Here is a 26,935-nt window from a genome sequence, read left to right as displayed (position 1 = left end):
GAGGCAAAAAAATCCTTTCAATGGAAATGCTACATTTGTTGTTTAGTTGTGTCCAACTCTTCACGATACTATTTTAGGTCTTCTTGGCAGAGATACTGAAGTATTTTGCCATTTCCTTCTCCAGCTTTTTTTTAGCGATGGGAACTGAGGCAAATAGTGTTAAATGACTTATCCAGGGTCACATAGTTAGTAGTGTTTGAGGCTAGATTTGAACTCAAGAAGAGGAGTCTTCCTGACTTTGGGCCCAGCACTCTATACGTTGTGTCCCATAGCTGCTCTAATACAACCCTGGATTTCCAAAAAGAAACTTGAGAGAAAATAAAAGTATTTCACAAATGAATTAGAAACAAAGAATACAAATTTTGGTTTCAAATACAATGAACACCTTTGGCCATAGGTTAAATTACCTGATACTATTTATAGGGGTTCTCAGAAGACACAGAATGGCCAGATGAGCTCAAAATTGGCTACTAAATTAGTTATACCGGGGTTATCATTTCTGTATTCAACAATTCACAAGAAAGGAACAACAAAAAAAGTTGGAGGCACAGGAGCTAAAAGAGTAATGGGGAAAATTCAGATCTGTCCTCTCCTTGGGACAGATCACCCATTCTCATGTGATTGCTTAACAGTCACATTTGTATAATATTTCACATTTTTAAAAGAGCTTTTATGAATATTACATTATTTATTATATATCATATTGTCTATATATAATATTAAATAAATAAAAACTATGTCTACCAATATCAAATACAAAATTAAATTAAAAACAAATATTAAATTTAAAAAGTTAAATATTAAATACAAAATTAAATATATAACAATATTAAATATACACATACTTTTCTTATTTGATTCTCACAAAACTCTGTGAAGTCAAATGGGACAATGATTTTCTTATAACTAGATATGTGTACCTCTACTGGATCTGTAACCCAAAGAGATCATAAAAAAGGGAAAAGGACCCACATGTGCAAAAAGGTTTATAGCAGCCATTTTTGCAGTAGCAAGAAACCGGAAACCAAGTGGATGCCCATCATTTGGGGAATGGATGAATAAGTTATAGTATATGAATGTAATGGAATATTGTTGTTCTATAAGAAATGATCAGCAGGATGATTTCAGAAAAGTCTGGAAATGCTCATATGAACTGATACTAAGTGAAGTAAGTAGGACCAAGAGAACATTGTACACAGCAACAAGAAGATTATGGGATAAGCAGCTGTGATGGAGTTGGCTTTTTTCAACAATGAAGTGATTCAAGGAAATTCAATATACTTGTGCTGGAAAGAGCCATTTGCATCCAGAGAACTATGAAGACTGAAAATGGATCAAAGCATAATATTTTCACCTTACTTTTGTTGTTATTATTTGCTTGGGTTTTTTCCTATTTTTCCCCTTTTTTTCACCTTTTGATCTGATTTTTCTTGAGCAGCTTGACGAATATGAAAATGTTTAGAAAAAATGCACATGTTTAACCTAGATTGAATTGCTTGCTGTCTATGGGAGAGAGTGGGGGGAAAGAAGGAGAAAAATTTGTAACACAAGGTTTTACAAGGGTGAATGCTGAAAACTATCTTTGCATGTATTTGGAAAAATAAAAAGATATTTTTAAAAATTAGATGTGTGATTTCTTTTCTGTATGGAGAGCTTCTGGGAGCTTATCAATGCAAATTTGCAACAGTTCTCCCAGTTTTAAAAAGTTGTCTGGGGGTAGGAAGAGCTTAACTCCCTGGCACAGGCCTCACAGAATCATTAAGTAGCAGTGGAAGGACTTGAAGCTAGAATTCAGAAATCTGAGCTTGCCTCTTCCTATATCACATGGCTCTTCTGGTGCCATTAGAGTGAAGTTTATTCCCATTTTGTAGATAAGGAAACTGAGGTTTAGAAAAGGGAAGTTCTCACCACCAAAATCTTTAATACTTGTCAAATGGCTCAACATCAGAAGTGGAAATGGTTTTTATCAATGAATGCACATTAAAGAAGATACATGACTACTTTTTACATCAGACTTGGAATTAAAACTTCCCTTTGTGAATAGAAGCTCCTTGAAAGCAAGGACTATCTTGCTTTTTCCATTTGTATCCCTAGCACTCACCACACTGCTTTTGCACTTAACACTTATTAAGTGTTATTAAGCACTTAACAAATATTCCCCAGCCTCTATTCTTTCATACATTCAAGTTACCCAAGGTGTTACAACATTATAAGTGATAGTTTTCCCATCATAACAGACTCAATGAAAACGGCTCCAGTTTCAAAGATAATCTGAGGCTCAATAAGAAGGAAACTGCTTCCAAAGATGGTCTGCTCCCCATCAGCTGAGATGCTTACCATCAGTGGGTATCACCTACTTCCCATGCTCAGGCTGTTTCCTAATATGCAGATCATTCCTCATCCTTACAAGTAAGTTCTGAAATAGATATATTACCTTGATGGGAAAGATTCCAGCCTTGCTGCTGCTGTCCAGCTTGGCCATATCCTAAGGACCCCCCTGGCTTCTTAGATACCACAAAGGGAATGATACTTTGATCTCTTATATTGTCTGGAATATCACTAAGTAAGGCTTAAATGAATCACTTTCTTCTTGGGATTTTGTTTTTAAATAACATAGGCAGAGGTTGAAGCTTGAAAAAGGTTTTTAAAGTTATAGTCCATTCCCTAGGGAATAAATTTATTAAAATCATTCCCCAGGAGATGGAAAATAAAAGTATAAACAAACTCTAAAACTTGGGATAAATCCCTGAATGACCGATCTCTAGAAGTTCACTAAGGAAAACCTGTGCATGATTAGGAATGTCCCTGATTTCTTCAAGCTGGCCCTTAGAGCTTCCATCACAGGCAGGGTCCTAATTTGGAGAGAAAGTGCAACTAAATAGAGAAAAAAGATATATTTTCAACCTACCCCCACTCTTCTCAGAAAAATCTTAAATTCATAAAAAAAGAATCCACTCAGGATCTAAAAACTCAACTCTACAATATCCCAAATAATGTTTCCCTCTGCCATTATTCTCACCATTCACCCTGTATACCTAAGGGAAACTCCCAAAATGCAAATATGTGCTTTAATAGCTAAAGCTCTCAGTGAAGGGAGGGCCTTATTTTAAGGCCTTATCCCTCCCCCAAAACTCAAAACTCTCAAATTAATCAAAAGTAGGCTAAATTGTCACCATCTTTTCACTACAAGTCTGCTCTTATAAAGGAAGGACGTGTGTGTGTGTGTGTGTGTGTGTGTGTGAGTGTGGGGGGGAGGGGGAGAGGGGGGGAGAGGTGGAGGGAGGAGTGTCTCTATACACAGGAATGAGAGGAGAAGTCCAGCATCAATTCCCTTATAATAGATGGCTGCTATAGTGCTCTTTTTTTTTCCATTAACAGAAAAACAGCCCAGATATTAAGCTGTCTTCACCAGACAGCTGCAGATTACCGCCTCTCCAGGAAGAAACGGCATCAATAAATACAACAGAGCAGTCACTTTAAACACTTTACTGCCAATAAAAGCAAAATTATGAAAACAAATACATAGTGAATGTGAAAATAAAACCAAATAAACAGCATCGTTGTCTTGTGAGTTATATCAAAGTAGGAGAACTTCCAAACCACCTCCCTCCACTCTTCTCTCAGCCAGCTCCAAGGTGCAAACTACTATGTTTGCAGATTTGCATTAACCCTGTGATGGTTTGTTGGTGTAAGGTGGAATAGTAGCTAGCTCAGCTAAAGAAACAAAAAACAAAAAATGAAACAAAGAAAAAACCCATAGTTTCTGTCTCCTCATTTGCTGCAAGGATGCAAGAATGGCCCTTACTTTAGAGTAAGCCAGGTAGGCCTGAATCAGAATATCAGCTCCCAAAATGAGATATTATATCCTTCATTGAAATCACATCTTAGCCACAAATGGTTTTTCTTTGCCAAAAAAAAAAAAAAAATTTAGATTCTCAAGGTAACCCGTTAGAAAGAATACTATACTAAAAGTCAGGAGACCCAGGTTCGATTTTTTGCTCCACCATGAAGTCTAAAGCAAATCATTTTCCCTCTCCCTGACTTTGCAGGTTTTATATTTTTAGACTAGATCAGGGATTCTTAATCTGATATTCATTGACCATGGACAGATTTTGGAAGTTTCATGAATTTGGATGAAGGGGAAAAATGCCATCTTTATTTTCACTGACTGCTAACTGGAATCTAGCATAGCCTTCCATTATGAAAGCAGTAAAGCATTCTGATAAGGGGTCTGTCAAAGAAAGGTTAAGGGCCCCTGTATTCTAAGGAGACTTCCAGATCTAATATTGTATAATAGCATGTTATCAAGACATCCCTGACATATCATGTGAATGAATCTCCAGTACTGAAAATGTGTATTGGATAATCATCCTTTATGCTTTATCTAATCTCAGTTATAGTATGTCCACGTGTAGATGATAAGGCAAACAGGAATAAAAAGTAGCTGTGCTGGAGCGATGGAACAGTTTCTTATGAAAGAAATCCATCTTTCCCATCAAAACTTGACCTCTAATCCTGTGTTTCAACAATCAAATTTGGGAAATATTTTGACTGGCATAGCCTTGTGAGAGGCTGTGGGATACAGAAAAAGCACTAAATTGGGAGATGACCATAGTTTGAGTGCTGGTTGCTGTGCTATTCAAGCAAACCATAATCTCTATGGGTCTCAGTTTCCACATCTGTAAAATTCAGGGGTTGGATGAAACAATTTCCAAAATCCCTTCCATCTCTAAATTCTGTCCATTATGATTTTGAAAGGTCAGTTGTAGACTTAACTTTGGACCAGTCAAAGCTAGAGCTAATTGGGAATTAGCTAATCACAACCCTCTAAGGCTTGCGGGTGAAATGCAGAGCACAGGAGAGAAAAAATATTTCTCACACCAGACTTTGCAATTTGGTGCCCAAGATTTTGGCAGTAAGAATGCAAATTACTTTGTTGGGCTTTGGATTTAACGAAAAACCAAATTCCTTAGAAAAACAGGTTTATATGTTATAGGCATGGGTCCTCAAACTTTTTAAATAGGGGGCCAGTTCACTGTCCCTCAGACTGTTGGAGGGCCGGACTAGAGTAAAAACAAAAACTTTGCTTTGTGAGCCTTTAAATAAAGAAACTTCATAGCCCTGGGTGAGGGGGATAATCGTCCTTAGCTGCTGCCTCTGGCCTGCAGGCCGTAGTTTGAGGACCCCTGTAATAGGGTTTTGATTTCTTAGCAGGGATGTGTTTGGGTTAGGAAAAAAAGCTAAAATAGTTCTACCTCTTTCCCTACTATAGAAACAGTCTTTGACTGTTAATCTCCTTGGCTCAGTTTCCTCATCTGTAAAATAATGCAATTGATAATAGCATCTACCACCTCGTTATTATAATTGCAATGCAGCTGTAAGAATCAAATGAGAAAATATGAAATATTTTACAAATCTCAAAGTTCTCTATATAAGTGCTAGCTCTTAATATTACTATCTTTCACACAGGATCCTGAAATACTAGTCCTTCCATCCATGATAGAATTCATCAAGATCAACTTTCAAAGCTCTAGATATTGGGATCCTTCAGATCACTGGCATTGCATTCCCTCCTATTTCAATAAATATAGGCCCAGCCCAACCCTTGCCCATCTCCACTCACCAAGAAAACAGCTTGTCGTGCCCAAAATCAAGTGATCCGCAGCTCTGGCTGCTGATGCTGTGCCAGCTGGGGGTGTCCAGTTCATTCTCCATCCGCTGTAACTGTGAGAAAGCACACTGATTCTCTGCAAGGACATATGTCCCATTTTACCAGCTGCTTCCATGGCAGGGTTGAGTAGGTGGTGGGTGCTTGTTTTTCTAGACTAGCACACAGCCTGGCTCTAATTAATGCTACTATTTATTTCTCACCGCCTCTCAGAGGAGAAAGGCAAACAGTTTGCAAGCTGGGACATGCCCACTGTCTTGGAAAGTATTCAGCAGGCAGTGAAGATAAGACAGACCCCACTGCTTTCCCATTATTCGTATTCACCCACGTGCTAGATAATTGCCTACAAAGGACTTATCACTAAGCAGCCCAAGCTTATATTAGAGAGCTCCAAGGTCACTATAGCATCAAGCAACTGCCTTCCCAGCCACCTCCCAAAGGGCAGCTGAGCCTCAAAGCCCCCGGCCAATCAACAACCCCCAATCTGGAAAAGATCCAAATTAGCCGGATCCTCTGATTAGCTACTTCAGCGCAAACCATCCAAGCAAAGCCCCTGAGCTCCAATGCCAGAGAAAGACCCCAGGAGAGAGATCTAATTGCAAAATGGATCAAACAGAACAACTTACCATGTGCCTGGCTCTTTGAAGGCTGACCCAAGCCAAGGCCACATCTGGGGAAATGACACCACGCAGATGCTGAGAACTCCAGCACACATCTAATGCCCATGTACCTCAAACCAAGTCTCCCCTTGGGCACATTGAGTTGTATTTTTGGAATGAATTGTGCAGCCTCTGAAAAATTCCTGGGCTGCTAAATACCTCTTGTGAAGTTTTTCCCTTTTAAAAATACACATCAGTGCCTCCTTTCTTTGAACCTTGGTTTTTTAACTGGATCTGATTTTTTGCAAAGTGAGACTTTTTTCAATAAGTATATCCATCAGATGTTACCATGACTCAACAACTGACACAAAAATGCTGATCAAAATTCAAAGAAGCTCAAATGAAACAAAGCAGAAGGCAGATGCAAAATGTTAGAATAATATTATTCAATAATCAAGTAATTTGGGAAGATATCATAAAGGAAGAGTTTAAAAGGGGGAAAAACCAGATGGCTGAACTGATTTAAGATGGAGATAAATGATGTCTGCAAATGACTTTGAACTTTGAACTTTGAAAGAGTCACTGTAAATAGAAGGATTACTACTAATTATGACATTCTAAATGTTTAGTAAATAAAGTCATATGTGACTTTGGTCGTATCTAACCCTTATACCCTGGTTCCTTTTTTTTAATCTCTCTATAAATCACCCAAGAGTCCTTTAATCCTGATGAGATTCTTGAATGCTTTCTGTGAGCCTGGTATTCTGAGCAAGCTATTGGATACTCCATAATCTCCTCCTCACATTTCCTCCTCACTTCTTTCCAAGGAGTGCTTCCTTTCATTTCAAACCTTATGCTCCCAAAATCAAAACATATTTTAGAGTCAAAGAATAGAACATGCCTCTGAACTCTAAATTGAAAGAGTAGAAGTTAGAGGGAGCCATCTACTTTTCAATAGCCCCTCCACTCAGGCGTGGAATAATCTCTTTTTCAGCCCACTCATGAAGACAATCTCATCCAGGATGAATCCTGCCTGGCCTACTGAATAGGACATGGGGTAGGATGCCTATTCCATTATAGGACTAATTAATTGACAATAATGGTTTTTATGGGGAGTCGAAGTGGAATTCAATATTCCAGCAGAGGAATCTAACTTTTCTGCATTGGAAACAAAGTAGAATTAATTTATAAAATATATTTCAATTCTAAGATCCTGGGATCTGAATGTCAAAATCAGAAATCTGCAAAACAGCTTATCTTTCACTTTCTGTAGGTATTATCTTAAAATAAAATACAGCTAACCCTGATGAACATGATCAAATAAATTCTTAACGTTACGTCTGAAATATTTAAAGATATTTTAAGGGCTCAGACATGCGACTAGTGGTATTGTTGGAATGCAAAAAAACTTGAAATGTCTAATATAAACTAAATAAGTATTTCCTTCTGCAGATTTGTTGTTTGGTTTAATAGCAAACTTTCATTTTATTCCTTGGAAAACAACACAAGATACCATAAACCTGGATGAAATTAATTGTAATATCTGGAATTGGAAGGGGTCTTTGAAGATCACCTAGCCCAATGCTCTCATTTTACAGATGAAACAATTAAATCCAACTGTGGTGAAGTTATGTGTCTAAATTCACAGGGCCAGGTGGGGGCAAAGTGTTACCTGCCTGACAAGCTTCATCTATAGAGAATTCTTCCTAGATTCTGAGAGTCCTTGTTGGTTTGTTGGTTTGACCAAGGATCTGAAGAAGCCCCATCAACTCAGGGTATGATTAGGCTGCTACAAGAGGTCTGAATCCAGAATAGGATTGGGGTAAGAAATAAGAAACACATAAATACCTCTCCTTGCCCTCTGGATCTTTTCAGTTGGGTGAGTAGTTTAGGAGTGCAGTATAGGCATGGATATGCTGGTAACTCTACCTAACCCCCCCCAAAAGACACACTTTTAAGTTTAATCTGCACAATTCATATTTTCTCAATCATTTTCTAAAGTCTAGAAAATCAACAAAACAACAAATCACTGAAAATTGAATAATCAAGACTGTAGCATGCCCCTGATAGAAGACTTTAAAATCTCTTCCTTGTCTCCTACAGGACTGGGAAAATCTAATCTTCTTTTAGCAACTTCCTCCTGTCGGGTCCTTGAGAAAAAATAAATTCCCATAGACTATTCCCCATGCCTGGGACCTACTATATATTTCTACTCACAAGCACCTTCCCTCAAGGATTAGATCAAATCCTATCTCCTGCAGAAAACTTTCATCAAAGGAAAGTAAGAAATCCTCTCTAACTGAAAATAATCTCTCCTTCCTCAAATTTTCCTAAAATATTTAATCTGAATCTCTCTTTTGCCCCTATCACATTCTGTTTTGTGTCAATATGTATTTGGGGTGCATATGGAATGTTCCTTAGTATAAACTGCTGGTCACCTTAAACTCCAGCAGAGATGGTAAAACTTGTTTTTTTAATGGAAACACTGATGGGGAGTGGGAGTGAAAAGGATCTCTCTGGTTTATGAGAAAGAGGGCTTCATATTGAGACTTGCACATAAATCCCTCTATCCAATCCAAAAGAACTGATTCTTCCCTTAACAAAAAACCCTCTTCTCCCCTCCCACTCTGTTCTTTGGCTTCCTACTCTGCAATTCAAGTGCTGGTTACTATGAAAGGGAGGAGGAGATAGTGCTCCTGATAAAGACTCTTCTAACTGGCAAGGTGGTGACCTGCGAGGCCGCCGTGTGCCGAGGGGTGGAAGTGAAGGAGGGGGAGAAAAGAAGTACTCTTAAGTGTCTGTGGCCTTTGGAAAGGGCCTGACGTGACCTGGGTTCAGGTAAAGTCTTCCTAGTCCTGCTCTGCCCCATCTCCAACCATTTCCCCATCCACCACCAAGAGCCTAGTTCCAAATCACTCACCAATCAAAATATCTGATCGGGAGGAAGCAGCAGAGGAAGGTATCTGAGAGTTCCCCTTAGAGTCTGAGAGAGCCATCTGAAAATCCAAAGCAGCCACAGCCAACCCAGCGTCCTTCCTAGCTTGGTTGTTAGTTAGGCTGAGACTGTTGCTGGAGGAACCCAAGCATCCCCGCCCAGCTCCGCCCTCAAATCGGCCTAAAGGGAGGGGGGTACAGGGCGCGGTTCTCTCCATCCGGGTCCCTTTGTCTGGCTCACCTGCTTCACCTGGTGGACGCTACCCCAACAGCCCCGCCCCACTCAGGAGCCTTTGTAAAAAAAAGGAAGCATCCCTTTCCACCCCCAATCCTCCTCTTTTCCTCTTCTCCTAGGATCCCCCCTCAAAAAAAGTCACCAGGGGACTCTTACCTGAGGTTTCAGGTAGACAGAGTTTTTCTGCCTTGATTGGATCTGCTCTGATGGAGAGGAGGAGCTCAAAGAACTGAGAGGAACATTGGAGGTCATGTAGTCAAATACCATGGCTGATGTTTGATGTATATAAGCTCTATCCTGCAAACTGTTACATAAAATCATAGAATTTAGATATAAAAAGACCCTGAGAGATCATCTAGTTTAAAACTCTCCATTTTAAAGATGAGGAAACTGAGACTCAGAAATAGTGGGTGATTTTTTTTTTAATTCATTCAAGTAGTTAAGTAGCAGATTGGGGTCCAAACTAAAATCCTCCCGTTCCAAATCTTTCCACAATACCATGAGTCAGCTGCCTCTTTTACCTCAGGCTGTCAAGGAATCCAGTGGAAAATGTCTGCTATTTAAAAAAAAAAAAAAAAAAAAAAAAGCTAAAGACAATTTCTATGCTATATTTGGAGCTGATTTTTCTGGACTGGTGGGAGTTTTGTTTACAATGTCCCCTTTGTAAAACGAAGGTGCTTCTGCACTCTTCAAAGAAATCTCTCACATCCAAGATAACAATTATCACCCTAAAAGTGAAGAAGAGCTTAGCATCAGGGATCCCAAGTCATCCCCATCTCTTATCTGAGTTAACAAGGAAGATCAGAAATATCTTATAGTCAAACTGCTGTGACATAGGACTGATTTATATTCAACTCAGTGTAGCTATGAGTTCCTTACATTTAACTACTACAAGCCATGAGAAGAATGAGGGATGGACTGAGAGAACAGGGAGGAGTTAACGGAATAATGGTTGTAGTAAGAGGAATGAACTGAGAATAAATTGGAGGAAGGTAAAACTCTGACTAGGGAATCTACTCTGTGAAGGCTTTAATTGAGATAAATTGTTTCTAATCTTACATTTAAGACTTGTTACCCCTTGGAACTTTTTCCTTCTCAGGGATGAAATTTCTTTTGTTCAAGTACTAGGGAAGCTTCTGCTATTCCTTACCCAGAATGATTTTTCCAAAGAGAAATTATAGCCTTCCTGCTTTCTGTATAAAAGATATCAGTCAAGTACAATGGAAAGCACTCTTGGAGGCAGGTCTGAGATTTGACAAGCCTGCAATTTGCTATCTCTATGACCCTAGGCAAATCATTGATTGTTTTGGGCCTCAGTTTCCCAATCTGTATAATGTTGGTCAACAAGCATTTATTAAGGACTATGTATTAGGCACTGTGCTCAAAAGTCAGGATAGAAAGAAAGGCAAAAACAGTCCCTGCCCTCAAGAAGTTTACCTTCTAATGGGAGAGGCAATATACCAAGAACATAGATGAAAGATAATTTGAGAGGGGAAGGCATTAGTAGCAAGGGAACCTTTCAGAACGTAAGAGCTTATCTGAGTCTTGAAGGAAACCAAGAGGCAGAAATGAGGAAGTGGAGCATCTTAGAGAAGAGAGATAGCCAATGAAAAGGCATTGAGAAGGGAGATGAAGTGTCATGTTTGAGGAATGGTAAGTACCCCAGCATAGTGGGATTGCAGAATATATGGAGAATAGTAGTCGGAAAATCAGAAAGGCAAGAAGAGTCCATATCTCACCTCAATTCACCATAATATGGTTCCACACCTGGACAAGGCTTAGTACTGTTGGTAAAGGATGGGTAATGACTCAGACAAAACCAACTTGCACAAAGTCAGGCCCCTCAGCAAAGCTTCCAGGCTGTCAGTACTTATCATCTCCCATCTCTTCTTCTCTTTGTTTCTCTTACTTTTCCCTGCACTCTTCCTCCACCTTGTTCGTGGGGATATAAAAATAAGCTGAACAAGAACACAACACTGAAGACTTAACCCTGTAGGAATGATTCTAAATGCATTCATTCATGATAGGCTTTTGATCAGAAGTTTCTGTCCCTGGTCCTGAACAACTCTATTTTGAGTCTGGGATATTGACCACAAAAGGAAGCAGTGGAGTTTGCCTGTAATATCAATCTATTTTCCTGAGAAGCTGTAAAGGATCTGATTGACAAAGGAATCTCTGGTTAGTAGTAACTGCTATACTTCTGCTTACAACATCCCTGAATGTGATGGGTTATTTACCTGTATATGACTTGAATCACTTAGAATACAGCTTCCATGCTAGACTTAGTGGGGACAAACTACTCTTCACCATCCATCAAGGACCAGCTTCCTTTGTGAAAATAGGCACTATCTCCATGAGACATTTCCATATTCAAACTGGATCATCCCAGAGTTTTCTTTTGCTCCTTATCAATTCTAGATTCTTGCTCTCTGTATCTTCCTCTTCAAAGTTGGGGATCATTCTGGAGAGCAATATGGAACTATGACTAAAGGGCTATCAAACTTCATACCTTTTGATCCAGGAGTGTTACTACTGGGATTATATCCCAAAGAGATCTTAAAGGGAAAGAGACCCCACATGTGCAAAAATGTTTGTGGCAGCCCTCTTTGTAGTGGCCAGAAACTGGAAACTGAGTGGATGCCCATCAGTTGGAGAATGGCTGAATAAGTTATGGTATATGAATGTTATGGAATATTATTGTTTTGTAAGAAATGATTGGCAGGATGACTTCAGAAAGGCCTGCAGAGACTTATATGAATTGATGCTAAAGTGAAATGAGCAGAACCAGGAGATTATTGTACACAGCAAAAAGATTATATGTTGATCAATTCTGATGGATGAAGATCTTTTCAACAGTGAAATGATCCAGGCCACTTCCAATGATTTTGCGATGAGGAGAGCCATCCCAAAGAGAGGAGTGTGGGAAGTGAGTGTGGATCACAACATAATATTCTCACTCTTTTTGTTGTTGTTTGCTTGTATTTTATTTTCTTTCTCATTTTTTTCCTTTTTGATTAGATTTTTCTTGTGCAGCAAGATAATTGTATAATTATGTATGCATATATTGGATTTAATATATTTTTACCATGTTTAACATAAATTGCATTACTTCCTATCTGTGGGGAAGGAGTGGGGAGAAAACACAAGGTTTTACAAGGGTTGATGTTGAAAACTTATCCATGCATGTTTTTTGAAAATTAAAAAGCTTTAATTAAAAATTTTTTTAAAGGGGAAAAAAACAAAGTTGGGGATTACCCCCAACTTTGTTTTGTTGAACAGAGGCTGGAAACAGATCCAGAAAAGGCCTATACATGGATGAATATAGTATTTTAAGTATGGAGAGAAAATGCTAACCATCTTCTGGTGAGTTTGGGGAGGGTCAGAAGCTTACATGTCCAGAACTAAATGGGAACCCTGGTATTATCTAATCCAATCCTGTCACAATAACATTACCAAAAAAAACTCACCTTATGATTTTGGAGGAATCTGGAAAGATTTGTATGAATTGATACAGAACAAAGTGAGTAGAATCATAACAAATTATATATAACATTGTAAAAAAAGCAATTTTAAAATACCTAAGAATGAAAGCAATGGAATATTAAGAAATGACAAATATGATAAGTAGAAACATGAAAAGACTTATATTTACTAATGCAAATATGAGCAGAGACAAGAAAACAATACACATATTAAAAGACTTTAGAGCACTGATCAAGGCAATGATTAACTATGACTCCAGAGGTCTGATGAAAAATCCTGGTATACACTTCCTCATAGAGAGGTAATGGACTCTAGGTATATAATGAAACATACATTTTTAAATATAGAAAATATGTAGATTTGTTGTTGTTTAACTCTGCTTATTTGCTAAATTTGTTAAAAATTTGGCTTTCCTTTTGTTTTTTTTCCAAATTTATTTTATTTTTAAAAAAACAGAATAAGGAAAAAGAAAAACAGAAAATGAATACAAAACAAAAGAGAACACTGTCATGTGCCCATAAGATCATCAGGGAGAATTCAAAATATATAACAAATACCTGTTCAAGACAAAACATATATTAGTAAAAGAAATCATATTCATGAGTGTCCATCTTTTCTTTACTTCCTTGTAAATTGTTCTTTTGTTCTCTGCCATGTACCTTAAGCAGGCTGTAGTTAAGAAAGGATATAATTATATATACATATGTAGATATATACATGCACTTACATATACACACACATACCCTGACACAAACACACACACTTATCTTTCCTATTCCTGCTTTGCTTTAATTATGCTCCTAACTTGCCTGTTATTACTTAACCTCCCTCATCCATGGACCCTTCCCTTGTCTTCTTCCCTCAGTCCTTACTTCCTTGTCTGCCTATCCCTCCCCCCCTATTTCTTTATAGATTTTGGAGGATGCTAAACTCTTCATAGTATATATGTAGTGTTGCCTATTGAACCCATTCCTGATGCATTCTGAATAGGTTGTCAGAATTATGAGCTCTCCTCCCCCATCTAATTCCTCTATGTCTCTTTTTCTGCACTTCATTTGTATCATATAATTATTTTTACCTTAACTCTGCCCCAATCTTTCCTTTGAACGGTTGTATTGTTGATATCAATCTTAAACATATGCTATAAATTTCCCATTTTTTTAAATAAATAATTTATCCATTTTGAGTTCCTTGAAATTGATCTTTGATATTGACTCTTATGTGTTAAATTTTCTATTAAGTTCTGGTTTGGTTGATAGAAAGTCCTGAAAATCTGAAAGTTCATTGAATATCCATTTTTTTCTCATTCAATATTATAGATAATTTTGCTGGATGTGATATTTTGGCCACAGGTCTGATTCTTTTGATTGTCAGTAGATATGATTCCAGGACTTGTGGTCTTTTATTGTGGCTGCTGCTAAGTCCTATATAATTCTTATTGTAGTTCCAATGTATTTGAATTTTTTTTTCTTGTTTCTTGCAAAATGTTCACCTTAATCTGGGGGGTTTGAAATTTGACAATAATGTTCCTATGTGTTTTCCATAAAGATCTCATTGAAATGGGGATTGGTGGAATTTTTCTGTTTCTACTTTCCCCTCATGTTTTATCATTCCAGGACAATTTTCTTGGATTATTTCTTGCATTATTGTGTCAAAGTCAATTTTTTAGGTCACAACTTTCAGATAATTCAATTATTCTTACATTTTCTCTTCTTGATTTGTTCTCCAATTTGTCATTTTTCTTAGAAGATGTTTTACATTGTTCTATTTTTTTCATTCTTTATAATCTGTTTTGTTATTTTTTGTTTTCTCAGAGCTTCACTGGCTTCCCCTTGCTTAACTCGAATTTTCAAAGCATTACTTTCATCTTTGAAACTCTGTAGGTCTTTTTCTACTTGGTTAAGTTTTTTTTTTTTAATAATCTTTTTTTGGGGAAGGTTTTTTACATGTTTGTTTTGTTTTTCCTCTATGTCTCTCATTTGACTTCTAAATTATTCTTTGAGTTCTTCAATAAAATCTCTCTGGGCAGGGAGCCCTTTTATGTTATTCTTTGGTGTGCAAGTTTTTTTTTTTTTTTTTTTTTTTTTTACTTCACTGTCCTCCTCTGAAGATGAACCCTGTTCTTTCCTGTTCTCATAGTATGTTTCTATGGTGGGATTCTTCTTTGTTGGCTCAATGTTTTTTTTTTAAATAAAAGGTATTTGTGTAAGCATCTCTAATCCTGGGTTGGGAGGGATGGTGTCTCTGACTTCACTTCAGCTCTTGCCTCTGATCAGGAACCCCAAACCAAGAGCTCCACCTTTCAGCAAGTGCTCACAGCCCGCAGCGGCTCTGCCCCACTGATCCTGCACTCAACATTTTTACACAATATTCTCTTGGGTCAAATTTAAGAAAATACAAACATCTCTAGCAGCAATCCATATATCCATTCTCGCCCAGGGCCTTATCTCAGCAGCACAACTGAGTCTGGCTTTCCTGATCAGTTGAGATCCCCTCAGTTTCCCAGACTCAGATCCCAACATTACAAACAGTGCAGGAGATAAAAGTTTCTGTGGTTCCTGCTGAGGCTCCAGTCCTCACTTCAGGGCCCCCCACTTGGTGTTTCTGTGGAGATAGTCCCAAGGTACTTGCACATCACACAGGTTAATCCAGCTCTTTCTTTGGATCTTCTCCAGTCTTTCTATGATTATATCAGGAGGATCCCTATTCTACCCTAAGTCTTCTTGATTTTTCACCAGTCTATGTTCACCCTAAGGCACAAATTTGTTCTATTTGTGGGGGAGATCAAGAGACCTTGAAATTTACTAACCTATTCTGCCATCTTGCCAAAATCCTTCACTTTGGCTTTCCTTTTGTATGGAGTCATGAGTGGTTGGGTCATTAAAAAAAGGATCATTGAAGCAACTTTTTTTAATATATAGAAGAGAACTAAAAGAAGTTCAGTGCTGGTGGCCTGGTCAAAATCCTTACTATTCTACTCTTGGGATGGTTTTTGTCAAACATTGTCTTACATCTTCCTACTTATTTTGAATTTCAACTTCTTATTAACCATTTTGGTTCTGTCTTTTCCAGCCTAGAGATCATTCTCTTTTGTAAGGAAAATAGAAACAAAGTAGGAATTGAAACACCTAGTCTTCTCTAAATCATACATTATCATCTTCCCATCCATACTGAGCAATGATTCCCATACTTTTCTCTAATATTCCTCTTTTCCCCAGTGTATCTTATTTTAAAAATAAACAAATCTTTTTTTTTCATTCATAGAATAAACTGAAGCAAATGAGAAAAATCTAGCATAAGCAATCCTGATACTATTCTTATACAACCTTGCCAGTTTAATTATGTCTCTGGCCCTTGCTTTCATATTCTATCTTTGGCTAATAGAGATTTACATTCTCATGCTTTTTAAAAACCAAAATTGGTCAATGAGGTCTCTAGGATTCATATCACTCTCTTAGATCCTCTTTCCCATTTCATCAGAATGTTTCCTTACATCTTCAGAATTTCATTCCTGAGAACTCCCTAACTTGCTGTGTATAATTCTTCCACTGAATTTTAGGTCACCTCTCCTTTCATCTGAGATATTTGATATCTGGATAGAGAAAAGATATCGGGGTAAGCTGGTGTGACTGGAGTGCTAGACAGATACAAGAAAGACCCATATTTAATTCTTACCTCTCACACACACTATCTATGGTTCTGGACACGGGTCTCTGAACCTCAATTTCCTTATCTGGAAAATAAGGGCAGGGTCTACATGGTGTCAAAGGTTCCTTCTAGCTCTAAATCTGCTTTCCCCAAACCTGGAGTATCTGTCAAAACTATGAGCAGATTTCTTCTCCTTTGTTACAAATTCCAAAATGGAACGGTCACTCCATTTTAGTAAATGTTTAGTATATACTTAGTAAATATTTGAATGACTGGCTTTTCTCGTGCTGCTTACATTGGCCTGCTGCCCTTCCAGCAACTTCGAGTTGGAAGGCTGGAGTGGAGCAAGTATAAAGGAGGGAAAGTTAAGTCTCAGGACATGAAGGGGAGTGTGTGTGTGTGTGTGTGTGTGTGTGAGAGAGAGAGAGAGAGAGAGAGAGAGAGAGAGAGAGAGAGAGAGAGAGAAAGAGAGAGAGAGAGAGAGAATATGTGTGTGTGTGTATCTATGTGTGTGTCTGTGTGTCTTTGTGTATATGTGTGTATGTGTGTGTCTGTGTGTGTGTAGATTTATGTGTGTGTCTGTGTGTCTTTGTGTATATGTGTGTGTGTGTGTGTGTGTGTGTGTGTGTGTGTGTGTGGTAGAAAGGTTACTTTGGGACTGTGATCAATCTCCTAGCAAAGAAGCCAGGCTGAGAACACAGGGCAGTGAGTGCCAGCAGGAGATTTTTCCTCTGTCTCCAGGTGATTACTCATAGTCCAAGAATGAAACAGGAATCCAGGGCTCACAAGTTTACAGTGAGAGCCAAACTCACATCCTCACAGAATTTTAGAGAAAGAGGCCAGATGATCCTTTACATCCTCCCTGCACCTTTTTCTGGCCAGCTCAAGAGAGATGATTTCCCGGAGGTAAAGGGTCTAGAAATAGAAGATAAGGGGGCCAGGAAGATTAGATATAGATCTGGGGGCTCTACACTAATTCTAAGAAATGATGGCTGGTAATGATGTAAGACTCTATTATAGTACCTGTGTCTCTAAGGTGCCAAAGCAGAATCACAATTCCATGGAGCCATCAGGGACTGAGGAGGGAGGGATTTCTCCCTAAATTTATGCTTACCCAAATGTCAGCTCCCTAGGGGAAGCAGTGTGTATGTTTCCCTTCATTGCAAAGCTCTCAGCCACCTCCCCATCCCTGAAAGTTTGTTCCCCATCATGCCTTGCTTCCTGATCCTTCTCTCCCTTACCAAGCCAATAATACAATTCCATGTGATTAGGGCAGGCCTCCTGTGCACTTCCTGGCATGACGTGGGTATGTGTGAGGGATGCAAACAACCCAGGATGCCCAATATTTCCAGTGGTAGTAGTATATGGGAGCCTTGGAATGTCCCAGGATCTTCGTATCTTCCATTTTTCCATCTCCCGCCTTTCTCAACTAAGTTTGTTCTAGGTACCAGAATTCTAAGTTATAACTCTGGGCATGAGAAATTACCATTTCAGTTCTACATCTTGACTCTGGCTCGTTCAAGAATTTCTGAATCCTAAATTGGGAAGAAGAGAGGGGGGAGGGAAGCAGAGAAGAAAAAACGGATAATCTGTTTCCCACTTTATCCAGCCTTAGGCGCCTGGTTCTCTGCTATGGTGCTTCCACCAGAGAAACCAGAGGGTTATACGGCCCCTTCTCCTCTTACCTTAACAGATTCCCCCTATAGAGAAAGCGATTGGCTGACTCCGGAGGTGAACAGAATGACTCACCCACAACATAGGCAGGTGTGTCCCAGGACTAGAAGTGCCTCCTTCCCTGGGAAAGAAGCTGAGCTATCCCGGGAATGCAGAGACCTCTGACCTGTGGAAGGTTAACCTTGGGGAGAACATAGCAAGAGAGGGAAAATGAGGCCCAGAAACTTGGCAAATAAACTAGTGCTTTCTCTAAGTTTCCATTTCTAAGCCTCTCTTTTGTTCTCTGATGGCCTTTCTTGAGTTTCCTGCCAGACTCATCTCTCAGTATGCTCTGTTCTCTCAGTGTTCTTCCTATAGAAAATGTCATCATAGTCTTATCTGGACCTGGGTTTGTCTGGATCTGAGACTAACTGATAAGGGAGTCTTGTGAGTGTAAAAAGTTGAGTGAACAAGAATGAATACTGAAGTTTATTACACAAGAGGTGGTCAATTGGTCACTAATTTATAAAATTATGAAACGGGGACATGGATGGCCAGGTTTTGGGTACCATGATTGGTAGTGGGAAATGGGGTGGCAATCACACTTTAATTAGGCACAAAGAATATGAAGGCAAAAAGCCCCAAAAGGCAGAGACAAATCAGGAAAAGAAGGGAGGGAAACAGCAAGGAATAGGCAGAAGAGGGAATGGAATAGTGAGGAGATAAATAGCATAGAGAATGGTATGGGGAGGGAAGAAAGGCAGATAATTATCACTCACTTAACCATGGATTCCAGCTGGGAGCACTAGGCACAGTCCACATAGAGAGGGGAAAGTGTTGGGGGTAGGAGAGTGGGATGAGCACACAATTCTGAGGTCTTAGTATAAAGGGTTTTGGGGGAACACAGACTAATTCCTATTTGTGCCACTTTGAGGTTAGTTTATTACCATATCCTAGCAATCTCAAAGTAACTGGTAAAACTTCAGTCATCACCTCAAGGTTATCAGGCACCTATTTGATGTTCCATGGAACTGTGGAGATCTAGAATTTGTCTGGAATTTACATATTATAATACCAGTCCCTTGACATCAGTGCCTAGATGGCTTCTCCTGATTCATCACATGGTACTAGAATATGAATTTTGATTAAAATAGCATCTGCAAACTCCAAGAGACTTGTGATGGAAAGAGCTGTCCACATCCAGAGACTGAATGTGGATCAACGCACAGTATTTTCATCTTTGTTGTTGTTGTTGTTGTTTGCTTGTTTTATTCTTTCTTGTGTTTTTTCCCTTTTGATCTGATTTTTCTTGACCAGCATGATAAATATGGAAATATGCTTAGAAGAATTGTACATGTTTAATTTATATTAAATTGCTTGCTATCTAGGGGAGGAAGAGGGCAGGAAGGAGGAAGAAAAATTTGGAATACAAACTTTTGCAAAGTTGAATGTTGAAAACTATCTGCATGTATTTGGAAAAAATAGATATATTTTTTAAAAATTTAATGACAATAAAAATAACATCTGCAAATTATGCTCTTTTGATCTTTGGGATAGTTTGTATGGAAAATCCAGATTCCTCTTTGCCTATCTTATTTCCTGTTATTGCCTCTTTACACTGGCTACTTATAAAATTACTGACTATCCTGACTGGAGCAGAGGATGGGGTGGGGTGGTCAGGGAGACCAAAACAATAGGCACTTTTAAAAAGGTAGATATTTTACTATTCCCAATTATTCTCTCACTGGAATCTCAGGGGACATATTAGGGTCAAGAATAAAATACTGAAGAAAAGAAAGGCGAATTCCCAGAGATAATCTATAAATTGTCTGCCTCTACCCTCACTACAAGAACACCAGAAAGTTATTCAGAGACATGATGCTGAATCCTGTCTGGGATTCTTTTATTTGCAGGGCTTCATATTAGATCACTAGCCCAATTTCCATTTCTGGTCTTGGAACTATTATTTTCTTATAGTTTCTTTAGAAATGTCACCATAACATACTGGGGGATAGGTAGTCACCTTTCTTCATATAGACTTTATACTTCTTACTCATAACTAACTCTTTATCTGTATCTGGGCCCTGAACATTAGTCTTTATCAGGATTCATTAAGTTTCAACTTAAAGGACTTTCACTCCTATGATGCCCTTTTTCCTTCCCCATCCCTTCCCAAAAGGATAGAAAAAGCAGGTGTGTGGAATGCATTTGAGCAGCAGGACTAGGAAATATAACATTTACCAGACTAGGAGAAAATGCCTTGAGTCTAGACATCAGGGCCAAGATAAATAGCCCAGATAGATAAGGTTAAACCTCAGGACCTCAAGACCTCAAGAGGACAATGATAAGAGGAAATCATGGCTTATTAATGGTAGTTATAAGGGAGATAAAGTGAGGAAGTAAGGTAAGAGAAGCTTGATCATGAGTTCAAGAGTTAAGCCCAGGTAATGGCCATAAGATTTACCTCGGTCCCTAATTGAGGTTGGAACCTGATTTTTAGATGGATAATCTCTTTAGCTAAGAACAACAATTAAGAAACCCATGCCAAACCCAACACAACAAGCTTAGTGGTGAGTGAATCAGAAAGAAGGAACTGGCACAAAAAACTTGGCCCTAAGTTACAAGTTTGACAGACATGAATGGGAGCATGGTGACAAAGTCCACAGAGGCAGAAACCTTGCTGGGAGAGAAAGGTAGCATGGCTGGCCTGGGCCTGTCACCACAATGGAAGACCCAGAGGGAACTCATCACTGCCTTATCTTCCCCTCTTCCATATCCTTTCTTGATCCCTTTGCTCATTAAAAGCACTGTAATTCCTACCTAAGTTTTTCTATGCCAGAAAAATTTGCATCTAAACCACAGGTCCTGGAGACTCAGGATGAACTAAACTTGAGCCATGACATATCCATCCTATGATATTCTGTCTTTCTTCTGTTTCCTTTTTCAGAAGGGATATAATTGGAAGTCACGGAAAGATTGAACCAGGAGATTCCAGATGATAATCTTCCTGGAATCAGAGAAGGCCTGGAGTCAGAGTCCCTGAAGTCCCAGACTCATTACAGAGCAGATGAGATGGCTGAGGCTAAATTTTTGGATTTTTGGATTTGTTTCCTGGGGAATTGAATGGGAAGATCTGGTCAGAGATATTAGCATTATATGCAGTGATAGATTCCTGAACAGGAATAGAGTATACTTAATAAGGATTAATTTTTTTAATTATTTGTCTAGAGTTTTTCAAATCTAATAAAAGGACATTATATCTAAAAAGAAAGGGGTGGGAATAAAAGTACCTACATAAATCCATAAAACTAGATGTGATAGAAAGTACAATGAAGAAAGAAAAATAGAAGTAGAGAAACTCAGAAATTAATAAGTGACAAAATCTAAGGAAGATCTATAGCCTCAGATGTCGATATACAAGTATATCATGGGCAACAAGAAAGATGAACTAGGTATTCTGAAGCAAGGAGGCATTAGTAGAATAGATCCATAACTAGAATATTGATCTAGACAATTGCCTAGATCATTTTGAATGATAAGCAAAGTAGAAATAGGAAGAATCCACTGGTAACCTCCTAAAAGAAACATCAAAATGAAAACCCTCAGAAAGATCATATATAGACAAATATACTTTATTCAAATCTAGTATAATAGATAGATAAATGTAGAGTAGAGGGGGAGGAAGCAGCCTTGTATTTTGGGAAGATAAATAAGGTGGGGCAAAGTAGAGATGATTGACTATAGGCAGCAGTGAGGTGATGCCTCCAGACACATATAGAAAAATGTACCAGACCAAATGCTGATGGGGAAATCCAGGAAAAGTCAAAATTAGTCATCTGGCCCATCCAGCTTGGCAGAGGGAGACAGACAAAGTCTATGGACACTAGGGATGAGTCAGTTCAGTAACATGCTGTTCCAGCACCCAAAAGAAGGCTGTACACAAGGGTAAGAGGAAGCCCTGGACCCATACTTGTGATACTGCCATGGGGATAAGTATGAGCTAGAAGCTTTACTGCCCATACTCACTTTCAGATCACAGATCCAGGGCAGAGTGAGAAGGGAACTTGCACAGAATAGAAGGGTCTCTGGATAAGGAGGCCATGTATGGAGATTTCAGAAGACAGGAATAGAAGTGTATGATTGAGACCTCAGTCTAGGTTCAGAGCAGGATCTCACTTCCAGCATCTAAGACAGGCTACAGAGAATAACCAGGGAAGGAAGCTGAGACCAAAAGGGAAGCTGTGATTCTGCCTTTTCAACCAACAGAGTTTCCTAGATGGATCACAGTGGCTGAGTCAGTAGCATATTACTATTACTCAGACCTAAATCAAGGTCAGGCAATATCAGAGCTCAGACCGGGGGGTAGCAATAGGCTTTTCCTTGGATCAGGATCAGGTAAGTCTGGGAGAACAGAAAGCTTGAAGGACCCCAGCTGGTCCCAGAGATACTGAAATAACACAACAATCAATATTCCAATAAAGCAGCGACAGAACCATCCCAGAGGTATGTCATAGCCCAGTCCTAATGTCAAGCTCAAAGTCAGGACAAAAGCTGGAAACTTTGGGAAAAAAAAAAGAATCCCACCATAATGAGCCACTATGGTAGCAGGAATGCTTTAGACATGACTTCGGAAAAAGGGACTTCAAAATATCTAGAGGCAAGATCTCAGAGAATAACACCTGTCTCAGACTCAACTAGAATTCTTGGAAAAGATAAAATAAGAGATTTTTTTAAGTCTAAAAGTGTTTTTTTTAATCAATGGAATGAAAATATTTGAATAAAAAATTTGCAAAAGAAATGAGCTATAGAACAATTAGAAAGGGAATTAACAACAAACTCTCTGAAAATTGTAACAGACCAAATAAAAATCAAAGACTTTATGAAGCAACAAGAAATATTTAAAACAAAGTCTAATGGCTAAAAAAATTAAAATATCTCATAGCAAAAACAACTGACCTAGAAAACAGATTTGAAGGGGAGTATTTAAGAATCATTGATCTATCTGGACATTATGAACACAAGAAATAGTGAAAGAAAATTGCCTAGATCATTTTGAATCCCAGCAGAGTAGAAATAGGAAGAATCTACTCGTAACCTCCTAAAAGAAACCTCAAAATGAAAACTCTCAGAAAGATCATAGTCAAAATCCAGAGTTTCTAAGTCAAAGGAAAACATTGTAAGCAGTCTCAAAGAATTTGAATACCAAGAAGCCAGTCAGGACCACCCAGGCTTTAGCAGCAACTACCAAAAATGAGTGGTAAACTTGAAATAAGATATTCCAGAAGGCAGAGCTTACAATCAAGAATAACATATCCTCCAAAATCAACTATAATATTACAGGGAGGAAATGATATTTAATGAAATAAAAGACTTCCAAGCATTCTTCCAAGCATGCCTCATGTAAAAGCTAGAACCGCAGAGAAACTTTGAAGTTCAAAAACAGAAGCAAAGAGAAAAATAAAAAAAGTTAAACATTAATGAACAAGATAAACCACTTACATTCAAATATGGGGAGATGATACATGTGTTCCTTCTGAACTCTATTATCATCAGGCTTCATAGAGGAAGATACAATTAGACAAGCCTTGGAAGAGGATCTGTTATATCTTAATGATCTGAAGAAAAAAAATTAAAAAAAAAAAAAAGAATACACTGAGGAGAGTGAAGGTGGAGAAAAAGGAAAGGAAGCTTGGAGGAAATTATCTCACATTATCAGTGTGTACAATTAAATATCTATACAAACAAAAAGGAGCAAGTGAAGGGAACACTCTTTAAACTGGTCAAATAAAGGAAGAACATACACACACAATTGGTTATAGAAATACATTTCACTGAACATGGAGATAGGAAAAAGGAAGAAGGGGGAAGGGGAACTTAGAGGGAAAGATAAAGAGAGAAAATAGTTTGTTCTCCCATGCTTGGAATGACATCCCTTCTCATCTTTGTTTCTCAGTTTTTCTGGCTTCTTTTAAGTTCCAGCTAAAATTTAACCTTCTATAAAAAGTTTTTCTGAATTCCCTTAATATTCTAGTTGCCTTTCCTCTGTTGATCAACTTCTATTTATCCTATGGAGTTATCTCTTCTACCTAGCAGAAGTTAAGGTTGCAAAATTCCTGTGATCTGGAAAATTCTCGTAAAATGTTTTAGCCCTCCCTTTGTACCACAGAAGAAGTCTGAATTGTTATAGCATTAAAAGATCAACTATGTTGATATTATATGATACTATACATATATTTTGTGCATTTCTGAGTTTCTACATTTTTGGAGGGGTCTTCTGTTGGCTTTGTATGTCATATGAAGCTTCTGTAAACTTCTACCAAAATTCCATTTGATTTTTCATGCCAACCCACAATATATCAGAACCATGATGGGGGAAAAGTTGTGATGTAGAAAGGACAACTGTACATAACTTGTTTGTATATAAGTGTTTGCCTGTTGTTTCCTCCATTAGATTGTGATTTCTTTGAGATTAGGAGCTGTCTTTGCCTTTCTTTATATACCTAGAGCTTAACACAGTGCCTGGAACATTTCATTATTCAATCATTTCAATTGTGTCTGACTCTGTGTTTCCATTTTGGGATTTTCTTCTAAGATACTGGAATGATTTGCCATTTCCTCCTCCAGCTCATTTTATAGATGAGGACACTGAAGCAAACGGGGTTAAATGACTTTCCCAGAGTCACATAGGTAATAATTGTCTGAGGCGGGTGCAAGATAAGTTCTTCAGGGATACTGGCCCTAATTACCTAATAAATAATAAAGTAAGGTTGACCCCCTTGAACTTAGGCACCAATGACTGCATCCTACTCCAGAGGAAAAGTACTAACAGTTTTGGGGAAAATTAGATGTGGATACCTGAGCATCCCAGAAAACCAGGAAGATATATGAAGGATAGGTAAAGCAGCAGCAGAATGCAAAATTGGAAAGGATGTTTATGAAATTCTGGCTCTGGCTCTCTCATTATGACATCTACATGGGGAGTCAATATGCAAACCCTAATTTTGTAAATTTTACTCTTTGTGAATCTCAGACAATTGATGGGAACTCAGGGAAGACTGTGTGTCAACTTTGAGATCCTCTGGTATCATCTCACCAAATAACTGATGCTAAATATTGAATGGAAGAACTCAAAATTTTTTTTTTAATTTTAGGGGAAAACAAGGAAAAGAAGTTAAAAGGATTTCACTCTTATCTGAGATACCCATTATGAACCTCTTTCCCACTGACAGACTGACCAACATATTAAGTGCTTAATAATTTTTTTTATTCATATGTTCATTCATCCATTTGGCATGGAGGTTGTGGATTTACACTGAATGCCAATAGATCAACCAATGAAAACCAATAAAATCCAATAAGAGTCAATAAAAATCTTTGTAAGAATACAAGAAATTAAGGGAAGCTGATATGAAAGCAATGGACATAAAAAAAGCAATGTTTTTTGGTTTTTTTGTCCCTTTTTAAAGAAGAGATAAAGAGATAGTCTATAAGACTAACTCTTATAATGTCAGATTGCTGACAGTGGATCATGGAAGTGGACAAGAATGTAATGATCACTCTCAGCCTTTTCTGCTGTGGTACCCTGTCTTGTTAAAGAAAGATGAAAATCTCCTAATTTCAAGTAAAGGAGATAATATAAAAAATGAGATACCTTTTCCCTTGTCCCTTGGTAGTAGCCACATACCTGTTCTCAGGATCTTTGAGTAGGGGCTCTAATGAGACCCACAGCCATTGACTAGGTGATCGTTGAAAGGTTTAATCAATCCTAAGATCTCCAGAGCTCCTAGGATTTCTTTGAGGGAAGATGGATCTTTGGGCATCTTACCCTGTTAGTGACATGAGAGAAATGTTTAATTGCCATTCACTGCCTTTTAGACTGGGCATCCCTGTGGTACTTTGTTATAAAGGTGGAATAATATCTTCCAAAGGGATTTCAGAACTAGTTACATTAGAATTGATCTCTTTTCAAAAGGACATCTCCATGATCTCACTCTGTTTGGCAGAAACTTCAGTACAACCAATCAGAGCTCCTGCTGAGTAGCCCCAATCCTTTGTGTTCTATTAACCCAAGAATTAACATTTTCACATCTCTATCAAACAGGTTGTATATTATCTAAGGGCAAAAGTAAATTTTATGCTTCAAAATGTAAGAAGAGACAGCAAAAGTCAATATAGGTCCTTTAATATGGGCCTTTCTTTCTGGCCACAGTCATCCATGCCAGGAGGACTCTTTTAGGAAAAATTATAACTTCTCAAAACTCAGTGCAGCAACCCTAGAGGACTATAGGAAGCAGAAAGTAAAAAAAAAATAATAATGTATGTGCCCAGAATCCCAAAAAGACTCAGTGAGAAGCACTCTTTAAATGGGAGACGTAGAAGGAGGTCATTGGAATGGACTCACCATGAGATGACCCTATGTTGAAAACAGACTTATGAGTCAAGGGAAAGGTGTTTTCCACAGTCACCCAAAGAGACTATTCATAAGGAGGGTGGTGCTATGAGACCCTGGTGGCAAACAACAGAAGGCATAACCAGCCCTGATACATTCTGGAATCTTGAAAAGCCTCAATATTGTCAGCCAGGATTCCAGTGTCATGTCTCCATGGACCTGCTGCCCTATCCTGTGGGGAAGGAGATCCGAGCAGCAGGAAGTAGGATGAATGACTGTGGTACAGTGGCTGAGAACAATGATTAGGGAAAGAATGCTAAAAGACC

At 38.4% G+C, this 26,935-nt stretch overlaps 1 protein-coding gene across 5 annotated transcripts in view; it reads right to left on the bottom strand.

The window, feature by feature from the left end:
- Positions 1 to 26,716, bottom strand: part of CCDC187 (coiled-coil domain containing 187) — a 107,875-nt gene extending 81,159 nt beyond the window's left edge. For 3 of the 5 annotated variants that reach the window (XM_051980338.1, XM_051980339.1, XM_051980341.1), the window contains exons 1-6: positions 26,622 to 26,716; positions 25,905 to 26,046; positions 23,720 to 23,835; positions 9,593 to 9,740; positions 8,116 to 8,196; positions 5,624 to 5,724 (exon numbers count right to left, since the gene is read on the bottom strand). In XM_051980338.1, the coding sequence (XP_051836298.1) occupies positions 5,624 to 5,724; positions 8,116 to 8,196; positions 9,593 to 9,703 (293 nt within the window). In that variant the 5' untranslated portion in view covers positions 9,704 to 9,740; positions 23,720 to 23,835; positions 25,905 to 26,046; positions 26,622 to 26,716. Of the gene's footprint in view, positions 1 to 5,623; positions 5,725 to 6,294; positions 6,339 to 8,115; positions 8,197 to 9,187; positions 9,264 to 9,592; positions 9,741 to 23,719; positions 23,836 to 25,904; positions 26,047 to 26,621 lie in introns of those variants that run through there. The other 2 variants (XM_051980340.1, XM_051980342.1) reach the window with 2 other exon arrangements.
- Between the last annotated feature and the right edge of the window lie 219 nt (positions 26,717 to 26,935).

Source organism: Antechinus flavipes, chromosome 2 (genome assembly GCF_016432865.1).
Source record: "Antechinus flavipes isolate AdamAnt ecotype Samford, QLD, Australia chromosome 2, AdamAnt_v2, whole genome shotgun sequence".
Classification (NCBI taxonomy): domain Eukaryota; kingdom Metazoa; phylum Chordata; class Mammalia; order Dasyuromorphia; family Dasyuridae; genus Antechinus; species Antechinus flavipes.
This window is presented reverse-complemented; position numbering and strand designations above follow the sequence as displayed.